The following is an 11,746-nucleotide window of genomic DNA, read 5'->3' on the forward strand; positions in this document are numbered from 1 at the left end:
CCATGAACTATATATATCACAACAGTTATTAACTATAACCGTTGTGATAGGTAGCACACTACCTACTTTATCACTACGGTCAATCACCTATGGTGGGAAAGCAATACATTTACAACCACATCCTACCTAACCACGGCTGGTTAACCGTCATGGTATCCCTTTTACAATCATGGTGAAAAGGTCTTTACATAATAGTGGGTGATTCTATCTCCTTCTAACAGCCAAACACGTTTTTCTATTTGGATCCACCAAGCCTCCTCACTTTTTAGGATGTCATTTAGCACTTTCTCAACTTCAAAGATATCTTTGAAATTATCTTAGATATGTACTTGTCTTCTAAGGCTTCGGGTATAAGGTTGAAAGTGTCCATAGCTAGGGGACACCATATGGTTCCTGCTATAATTTTTTTTTCCGCTTTGTTGATGATTTTCCCCCTAAATTCTATAGATCTGATCCAAGGTCCGAAAGATTGTTTAGCATTGGGTTCCAAGGATTTTTTTCTAGCTTGAGTGCATAAATCTTTTGAATGTCCAATGATACCACAGTTGAAACAAAATAAATGGATTTTCTCATATTTGAAGTCCACCCATGTAGTACCATCTTTAACACCGTCGAGATACATTCCTAACTAAAGGGTCTTTCTAGAGTCAAATAGGATTTTTGTTTTAACAATTGTGGCCTTATTTGGGTAGCTATATAGTTCAGACTCTAAAACCTTTCCAAGCTTTACTCCGATTTTACACCTCATCTGTTTAGATCTGATTTTTCAGAGATATTCCCCAAATTGTGACCAAACTAAAGTCTAAGTTTTGTAATTGCAGGATTCCATAGTCTTTGTAATGCAGGATTCCATAGTCTTGTAATTGCAGGATTGTCCGTGGAGATGTGTTTGAGCCCCAATTCTAATTCCACAACTTTTATACCTACTAGGTCACACCAAATTCCAGCTAGACCAAATTATAGGGATAGTTTATGAATAAGCTTTTGAGATAGGAACTTTCCAAGAACAAATATTTTTAGTTCTTTATACGCTTCTTGCACATCCTCATCGTCCCAGACGCAAAAACCCGGGTCTTCAGCAGAATCTTGATTAGGAATGTTGGTATCTATGAACTGATGAGCACTTTTTTGTTGATAGTCTTGCTTGTTGATTTTTTCTCCTGTTGATATATTTGATGTAACATGCAGAACCGAAGAAGACAAATCAATGACTAGATCCCTGTAGGAGCTAAACCTTTTACCATTGTCCAACAGTCTTTTGTCGTCCATGGAGTCTGAATGCAGCACACCGAAAAAATAAGCAAAATCGAAAAGGAACCGAGTAAAAAACCTGATAACGATCTAAAAACACAGACTTTGCAAAACTGGGTGCTCACTAAGGGAATGATCAACCACTAGAGACAGATATAGGAACCAGAAACAAAGTTGACAGAAAGAAGATGGCGGAATTCTTGCAAATCGCAAAAAAAAAATCAAGAAAAAACTCAGGAGTAACCTGAAATAAAAAGAACACTCCCTCTAATTTTAGAAATATAGAGGAGGAAATGAGAAATCAGCTTAAGAGAGATAACAAAAGTCGAGCGACACGGAAGTACAAAACAAGAAAAGAGATTCCACGATAGAAAATCAAATAAACTTTTCATAGTCAAAATTATTGACTTTATTTTTTATTTGCATATTTCTTGTATCCCATTGAAATTGCTCTATTCTAAGTTTTGTGCATGAGAGTTTGACACTAGTCACTTATTTTACAAATAACAATAGAAAAAACTAAAATTAAGTTTAGTGTTCTATAGATATATGAAATACACAATTAAATTTATTATGATGAATTTTTATATATAATCTTAAATTTATATAATTCTGAATTAAAAACTAACTTTTTAAATTTTGTGAAATTTAATCGATAAGAGATAGATTTTTTATGGATTTTCCGTGCAAATAAAGGAAAATGAACAAAATTATTTAAAATTTATAAAAAATTAATTTTATAAATAATAAAAATAAGTAGATCAAAATAATATTTAAAAAATTAAAATATAAATAGACATTAATTTTCATGTATTGGCGAGTAAGTTTATCAATGTTTGTTAAAGGAAAAGTAAAGCATTATTTATATGAGTGTCACAATTTATCGATAAATAGTGTAAAACATCTTGTATCAATTAAACTTATTTAAATATATTTATTAAATATTTTAATTTTAAATAAATAATTTTAAAACAAAAACAAAAGGATAAATTAAAATTATTCCGTTGTAAAAATATTTATTAATATTCAAAGACTATTTTTTTAAAGAGATTAATTACTATACACTGTCAGTCTAAAAATATTTACACAGTCGATTCATCACCATCACCGTTTGTATTATTTTATAGAATTTTAAAATAAAAGTCAAACTTGTTTTGACATCCAACGGCTATGATTAGTTGACGGTGTAAAAAAAATTTACACTGTCAGTGTATTTCAATTAAATCCTTTTTTAAATGACCTTTGCGCTTGTTTGTTATAATTTTTAAAACAAAATAAAAATAAAAAAATCATTTTTTGTTTGTTATAAAAATTTAAGAGGTTTAAAAAAATCAAATGAGAAGCTAGTTAGAACAACTTCTCATAAAGAAATTAAAGTTGCGATGACTCATTCATAATAAAATTTTAAATAATAATTAAGAAAAACAGATTGAATTTTTAAAGTTGTTTCAGATTAAATCAAATTACTCCACTTTTAAAAGGAGACGTCAGATGAATTGACGTCTGCTCTTAAATTTAGAGAGGAGACGCCAATTGGATTGGTTAATGCACCTAGTGCTGTCAATCCAATGGGCGCATGTGTGTTGATTTTTAAAGGAGACGCCAATTGGTGTCAACTTGTGTGTTTCGTATTTTTTTTTGAAAAACATTGTACATTTTAGATAAAGTTGAAATCAAAATAATTCATATTAATATTAATATGTGTTTACACAAAAAGACTAATGTCGATGACGGGATCACTTAACCGATCTCCGGTCCCACATCCCCTAGCTACCATAACTCGTGGCCCTAACCCACATTGATGATTCATCCCAGGTGTTTGAGTATCTGAGGGCCCAGGAACATCACCACCAACTGCAGGAGATTGTTTGAGATATTTAGACAAATCAGCGTAGTCTTGTGTATGCATTGAAGGGCTACCGCCATAGCTGAGTTCATGATCCATGTCAAAGTAGTTGGGTTGTGTATGAGTTGTTGGAGGACGACCAAGATGATTGAAGGGAGACATTGGTGTGAATGACACGTCGAGGAAAGGTTGAAATGATTGTTGTGGTGTTTGGTAGCCATATGATTCTTGAAGGTTTTGGTTTTGTGATGTTTGAGCTTCTTGGTTATAGTAGGAGGAGGGACGGTTGATGTTAAATGATCGCTGAGTGTTTTGGCTAAGACGACTATGATAGGGTGATGTGTTGGGTGCATAGCGATGTTCGATGTCTTGATGATGATCTACTTGTTGGTGGTGGTACGAGGTATGCTCTTAGTATTGTGGTTGGGTGTTTGACATGTTAGGGTTGTAGGTTTGTGTGTTTGTGGATCGGAAATTTTGATGGATAGGGGGTTGTGAGTAACCGGTTTGACAATGTTGTCAAGGGTTAGATGTTGAACCTTCTGGTGTGTAAGTTTCCTAGTGTGGATCGTATAGGTATATATCCTCGGCGATGAACTCAAATCCAACCGATCTGTACTAAACCATATAATTACGAGTTGGTTTTTCTTCGGTTGGCATCACAACGTTAGTTAAGACATGGTCTTGTCGGTGCTTCCATTTTCGACACACAGATCTGGCGAAGTTTTACCATGGGTTAAAGTTCCATTGGTCGTTAACTTTGCGTAAATTCCATTCTTCAAGGTTTGTCGGGGGATCTGGGATGTGTTGAAGCATATCGAACTGCAATTTAACACAATTACTATTGTGCATATCCACAGTGGTGAATCTTATGATCGGTGTGCATCCAGTCCAAACAGTTACGTCTTGTTCATTGATTTCATGGTCATGATTCAAATTTAGATATGAACCCCAAATGAATTGAAATGTGAACATATATTAGATTATAAATTTGTTAGAAGAAATTAACAAATTATTAATAATTAGTTTAATGGAAATACATTTGTCGGTCGAAGGTGATCCAAGAGATTGCGATACTGGGTAATACAGTGTCTAGGACATCTGTTATAACTCATACCACGTGCCGACCATCTGCACCATAAAAGTAAAAATATTATTTAGAGATAATAATCGCTAAAGTAAGTAAATATAGTCCATTTTTAAAAACTTACTTTTGTGCGTACGGAAATGTGAATGGTTGTTGTTGACGGGCACTAGGGATGGTAGTCTGGACCAACCCCATGATAGGAGCAAAACGTCACATCCAGAAAATGTAGATGTGTCTTTGTGTGCATTTTTACACAAAGAGCTATAAAGATAAGCCAAACAAGTAGACCCTCAATTATAACTTCTTATTCTATCTACATGTCTTAGTAAAGGTAAATACATAACATGCATACTAGAACCACTACCTTCGGGAAATAAAAATAAACCAATTAAAAGCATAATATAACACCTAGTTTTTATTATTCGAGCCTCTTCGGTAGAATTCTCATCTAACTATAAGTTGTTATGATATGCCTTAAGGCGTGAAAGGAGTATACCTTGATCTCTCGAGTTATCATCTAACAAGTTAGAATTCAAGAGGTCCATGCAAATTGAATTCGCATAGTTGGTTTTATTATTTACCGCCTTACCTTTGATAGGCAGTCCCAATAACATATAGACATCTTTTAACGTCACGGTACATTCACCGGTTCGAAACCAGAATGTGGGTGTCTCGGGACGCCATCTTTCACATAATGCAAGAATAAATTTAGTATCAACCGACCAAGACATTATTTTGCTTACATGTCCAAAATCAGCGAGTTTGACATAAGGTTGAATAATCACGTCCATGTGAACAAATTCGTGGACACGAGTTCGAAACCTAGAAACATCCTAAAAAATAAAAAAAAAATAAGTTACTTTATAAAAAATAAACAACAAAATAAGTTACTTTAAAAAAAACAAATTAAGTTACTTTAGAAAAATAATACAAGAGTTAAATGCTTACATAAGTCGTTATGTTTCAATTATGCCTCTATACGATTCACCCATAGTGAGCAGAGACATCTTGTCGTAGTAAATATATGAAAGAATGGTTGTTACAGTTGAAAGAGTGGTTGTTGCAGAGGAAGAAGTCATTGTTGGTGATGAAGAAGTGAAACTTGTATGAATATTTATAATGAGAGACATGCAAAGACATGCAAAAGTTTGGATGCATGGATAATTGGGCTTGATGTAGGCGTCAATTGGTTTGGCTTACACATGCAATCTTACAATGCAAGCGTCATATGGATTGTCGCCTCCTAGGCTTTCATGCATGCATGGTCTTCACATAGGGTGCGGGTTGCATGGCTATCTACATGCAGAATTTCGAGGTCTTTAAGGTGCCACATGGACTGGCGCCCATGTACTAATATTACATGCAGACGCCAATAGGACTGACGCTAGGGTTTGCATGCATGCCATGTTACATGGATATTTAAGTGTCTTACCATTTCATCCTACAATCAACATAAATTCATCTGCACCAAAAATTTACTTTCCATCTGCACCGAAATATTACAATGTCATCTGCATCCAAATATATTATCAATGCTCACTACAACGGTGAGACATATGAGTCTAATGTATACGAGATTTCTTTTTGAAACACCGATACTATCTGCTTTACGATCAAGAGAAATTCAAATTTCTTGCATTTTAAAAAACGAATTGAATCTTGCATAGGATCTGGTCTTGCGTCACAAATCACGTATCAAAATCCAATTTATTTCGAGAATAGTCAATGTAAATTTGACCCGCTAAAGGTACGGGACGATGAAGATGTTGAATATATGTTTGTTAGTCACGGAAATTCTGGTTGCAACTCTATTGAGTTATATATTACTCTTCAACCAAGTATATTGTCTCAGCAATCTCAGATAATTAATAAAGTTGAATCTGATGAATTTGATTCAGAAAACTCAGATGAAGCCGACCTAGAAGTAGAAGCAGAAGTCAACGTCATTGATGAAGAAGAAGAGAGACCGAGACACATGTCGATCATATGTTGAATAACAACATTGAAGTTGACGATCATCCACGCCATTACCTCCAAGTCATGTATATAATCCTCCTCAACATATGACAAACATGGATTTGCATGACGATAAAATATCCAACAGTGTCTTTATAACCTGTATCCACGACTAGAGGGTGAGTTAAAAGTGGGAGACATGTTCCGCACTAAAGAGGAATATGTGCGAGCTATTAAAAAATTTCACATGAATAACTCTGTTAATTTCACCGTGAAACACACTGATTTGAGAAGGTATGTCATCGAATGTCATAACATCCTTTGCAAGTTTCGGTTGGCTGCGTCTCACAAGAAGAGAAGCGACGCTTGGGAGATAGCTTCTATAGACCCACCTCACAGTTGCATTGTAACTAATGTTGTACAAGATCACCGTAAATTAAGTGTTGCATTGATATGTCAAAACATTTTGCCGCTTGTTAACAAAGACCCATCAGGGAAGGTGAGTATAATAATATCTAATATCAGAACAAAATATAATTATACTCCATCTTACAAGAAAGCGTGGATTGCAAGGACAAAGGTTGTTGAACATGTATTCAGCAACTGGGAGGATTCATATAAAGAATTGTCATGGTTTTTATGGGCACTTAAAACATACGCACCAACTATTGCAATTATGGAGAGACTGCCAACATTTACGCCAGACGGAACTTGTGTTGCTGGAAATAGAATCTTTCACCACCTCTTTTGGGAGTTTGAACCGTGCATCAGAGATTTTGCATTCTGCAAATCTATTATTCAAATTGATGGAACATGGTTATATGGAAAATGGAAGGGTACTTTGCTTATGGATGTTGCACAAGATGGCAACAATAATGTCTTTCCCATTGCCTTTGCTCTGGTTGAAGGTGAAACCGTTGGTGGTTGAGATTTCTTCCTTCGACATCTCAGAACACATGTCGCTCCACAAGCCAATCTTTGTTTGGTTTCAGATAGACATGCCTTTTGAGAGTGCTTACAATAACCATGATAACGGATGACATGATCCTCCTTCTACCCATGTCTATTGCATTAGACATATCACACAAAACTTCATGCGTGCAATCAAAGACATAAACTTTCGCAAAAAAGTGGTGAATGCAGGGTATGCTCTAACTCGACCGTCATTTCAACATTATCATGATGAAATTAGATTGTCTAATGTAGATGCAAGAAGATGGGTGGATAACATATCAGTAGAGTAGTGGACAGTGGCATTTGATAGAGGTTGTCGATTGGGCCACATGACAATAAACCTCGTGGAATGCATGAACGGCGTATTCAAAGGCATTGGAAATCTACCAATAACCGTTTTGGTCAGAACAACCTATATTAGGTTGGCATCTAGATTCGCAACCAGAGGTGAAAGATGGTGTGCAGTGTTAGTGTCAGATCAAATATTCAGTGAATGTTGTATGAAAGTGATGAAAGAGGAAAGTATCAAAGCTAGCACACACGCAGTTACAGTCTTTGACCGTCGTAGGCAAAATTTCAGTGTACAGGAAACAATGGATCTCAATAAGGGGATGCCAAATTTATCCTATGCTGTCAAACTAAACAGAAGTTGGTGCGACTATGGAAAGTTCTAGATCTTCCGTATTCCTTGCTCCCATGCCATTGTGGCATGCGTGCATACTCACCAAGATGCTTATATCCATCTATCTGATGTTCACAAGGCCATTACCATTATGAATGTGTATAAAAAGCTTCTCAGTACTACCAATGGGGGAATACTAGCCTCCATATGAAGGTGACATAGTTTGGCACAACAATGAGATGCGAAGAAAGAAAAAAGGACGGTCAAACAATACACGTATTAGAACAGAAATGGATACGACTGATAAAATGATAAGATTATGTAGTATATGTCATCAACCCGGACACAATAAGAACAAATGTCCCAATCTAGGAGCAACATCTACATCATAATTAAGTAGCTCCTTTCAATTTTTGTAACCTTGATTTTTTATATATCATTATCTTTTTGTTACAACAAGGTTAATAACTAACATCACTACAACATAAGAAAACTTAAAACAGAACATTTTTAACTGATTACAATAATCAAACTTATGTTATCTCGTCCAAACATCATTTCCCTAGCATCCTTATCAGTTTTTACTCGCATCCAACCAAATATATTATCGAATCTCTCAATACTTCTTATTTTTATCCTTCTGATATTTTTCCATCTAACCAATGAACCAACTCCCTCTTCAGTTGATCGAAACTACAAATGTTCCAGAAGAGCATCAACATCGGAGGCTTGTCTCTCAAATAAATCACTTTTCCATAGCGGCGGCGAACACCAAACATGTTTGCAATATGACGAAATGAGATGTGGAAAAATGAATCAGACAACACCTCTATTTATGAAGAAAAAAATTGTACATTACACTGAAGCGCCAAATCAATTGGCGCCTCCTCTCAATTAGTGTACCTGGGCACCAATTGGATTGGCAGCACCATGTGTCGTAGCCAATCCAATTGGCGCCCCCTCTTAAAAATTAAGGATAAACGTCAATTGGTCTGGCGCCCATGCCTTAAGTATTTTTTTTTTTTGAAATTGGGGTAAATTCAGATTTTTTTTTAAAATTGAATTATTTTAGAATTTTTTTTTAAAATATGGGATATTTTAATAAAAAATTTACATTTAGGCCCCATTCGAATATTTTTCTACCCTTGTGTGGAAATTTAATTTGTATCCCAATTAATTCAATCACTCAATCAATAAGAAGATGGATAAAGATATACCATAGATTTTTCTCCTTGCCTAAAGTGAAATCAAAATCAAAATTAGAAAAACAATTAAGTAACGGATGAAACCCTAAAGCCAACTTCGGGTTGAAATAACTTATAGGCCCCATTCGAATATTTTCCTCCAATTTAGGGTTTGAAACAAATATATTTGACTTAATTTACCAACAATTATTTTTTATATTTTTATTAAAATATGAAGAAAAAAAATTTATTTATAAAATAATGTACAAAAATATAAAATTAATTTTTAGTTTTAATCTTATTTCTTAGCTTAGTGGAGGGAAATGAATTTTCTAAGGTTCAAAAGAGATCATTATTTATGTTCAAAGCTTAGTTTAATAAAATTTGAATTTATACACTTTTTATTATTAATAAATAATTAAATTGTTTAACTAATATTTCAGTTCAAATGTAATCGTTATCACCTAAACAATTAATATAATTAATATACATTTTTAAGCATTAGGTTTATTACAATATAATAGTAATAGTCACAATCCTTTTAAAATGAAATCATTCTCCTGATAAGAGGGTGTTTGTTTTAAGTCTAAGAACTATATCTTTGAAAATAAATGACTATGAATTAATTAAAACCGTGTTTGTTAAAAATTTAGAAAAATTTATTTATAGGATAAAATCAAAGTAGATATATAAAATTTGTTAGATAAAAATAACTGGGTGTGGAACTTGGCCTTTAAAAAAGGCTAAATTATTTTGCTAAAGTTAAAAAGTAAAATTATTAAAAAGTTATGTAAAATATTTCATGGATAAAATAAAAGTATATATGCATAGTTTGTTGAGATATTTATTGTAGGTCAAAAATAGTTTGGTAAAAGGAAAACTAAGAAATATTGAGTGACTCGTGTACATTACAAATAAAATATAAATTATTATTTTTAAATTAAAAATAACATGTTTTTTTCTCTAAAAGTGAGCTGAAATAAAATTATAAATTTCATTAAATTTAAAATTAAAAAATAAGCAAAATATTAATTAGATAAGATGAAAGTAAATATTAGTTTGTTGAGATATTTTAGAAAATAAAAATAAAATCAACATTATCTTCATTACTTAAACTAATTGATTTGATTTACACCATGATTTAAGTCGATCTATTATTAATCATTAATTATTTTTATATCAACCAAGATATTATATCTTGTGTTATATCTCTATATAAATCAAGATTCTTTTAGTTTGAAGTTGTAGAATTTTATAAACAAAGAAACTTTCTTCTCTTTTCAAATTCGACTTGCAATGTCTCGAAACAATGTGTTTGAAAATTCACCAGAACTCTTGCCCTCACCTTATGATGAAATTGGTATGTAGTGTTTAGTCACTTTGCTTTTGCTTTTCTATGTTTAATTCATTATTGTGATTTGTTTAATAAAATTATTTATGTTTTCACACAGATCATTATTTATGTACAAAAATAATAAAACAATGAATATTTTTATATTGTTGTAAAAAGATTGAACAGTAATTAAAAACTACTTTTCTAAATGATGTTAAGCCTTGTTTGTTATAAAAAAATTAAAAATAAGTTTTTAAAAGATTTTAAATTTTTGTTATTTATAATTTTTTTTTAAGTATGAAATAGAAAGTTTGTTACAATTAATATCTTTTGAGATAACTTATTAGTTAGATACTAAAATTAAAAACGAGTAAAATAAAACAAAATAAATAAGATTGAATATTTAAAATTGTGTTATTAATGATATATCTCCCTAAAATCAAGACTTCACATTTACAGTATCCAAGACAAACCCTTGTTCTTCCTTAACAACATCCATGTCCGACAACACCAAACCTTCTTCCTCAACAACACCCAACACTAACCCTTCGAACACACAACCTCGTAAAAGACTTATCATCAAGCTCAGTTATCCTCCTGGTTCAAGAAAACGCGATTCAGATTCTTGTGCCACAGATGAAAACAAGAGAAGGAAGATTCAAGATTCTGTAAAACCAACCATATCCTGTTATTGGGTTGATTCAAATTATCAAACCAAATCAACAGCTTTGTCTCAACCAAAGAATAATGGCAATGTTGTTGAAAACAAGAAGATCATCAAGAACCAAGTTTCCAACACAATACCTTTGTCTCAACCAAAGGATAATGACAATGTTGTTGAAGACAAGAAGATGATCAAGAACCAACTTTCCAAACCAACACCTTTGTCTCAACCAAAGGATAACATGAAGGATTCTGTGACAAGAGGTGAAGAATGTGGGTTGAAGAAAGCGATGGAGTGTGTTAAGAGGAGGCAATGTTGGTTGATATTGAAGAGGATGTTGGTAGACAGAGATGGTTGGGATTTGAAAGATCCTCCAAAAATAGCAAAGCCTAATAAGTGTAAGATAAAGGCAATAGGTTTGAAGGAAATAGAGAGAAAAATGAGGTTGTATGCAACAGAGGATGAGTTTGCTAGCGACATGAGGCTTGTGTTCTCTAATGCAATGGTAACGTATCCTCCAAGGAATCATATTTACCAAATTGCAAAAAAGTTTAGTGACACTTTTGAACACAAATGGAAGTCATTGAAGAATATGTGGGAACTTGAGGATACAAAAAGAAGCAACACTCACAAGAGATACTAAAGAGTGCAACATGTTGTGTTCTTATAGAAACTGTTCTCAAGTTATAAACTGTTAGCACCAATGTGTTTTCAAATCTATCAAGTTATTGTCAATGAATATGTAGTATATATGGTCAATTAGTCTTTTATGTAAATTCTACATAACCTTACAGTGAAATCAAGATACTTTATTCATTGTTTAGAAACTGTATCATTGATGTAATTGCT

At 33.1% G+C, this 11,746-nt stretch overlaps 1 protein-coding gene across 1 annotated transcript; it reads left to right on the top strand.

Moving 5' to 3' along the window:
* The first annotated feature begins 10,730 nt into the window (after positions 1–10,730).
* LOC127113029 (transcription factor GTE12-like) lies at positions 10,731–11,540 on the top strand. Its single transcript, XM_051046435.1, has one exon. The coding sequence runs from the start codon at positions 10,731–10,733 to the stop codon at positions 11,538–11,540; it is 810 nt and encodes a 269-aa protein (XP_050902392.1).
* The last annotated feature ends 206 nt before the right edge of the window (positions 11,541–11,746 follow it).

The sequence above is a fragment of the Lathyrus oleraceus genome, unplaced genomic scaffold, assembly GCF_024323335.1.
Source record: "Lathyrus oleraceus cultivar Zhongwan6 unplaced genomic scaffold, CAAS_Psat_ZW6_1.0 chrUn0250, whole genome shotgun sequence".
Taxonomy (NCBI): Eukaryota; Viridiplantae; Streptophyta; class Magnoliopsida; order Fabales; family Fabaceae; genus Lathyrus; species Lathyrus oleraceus.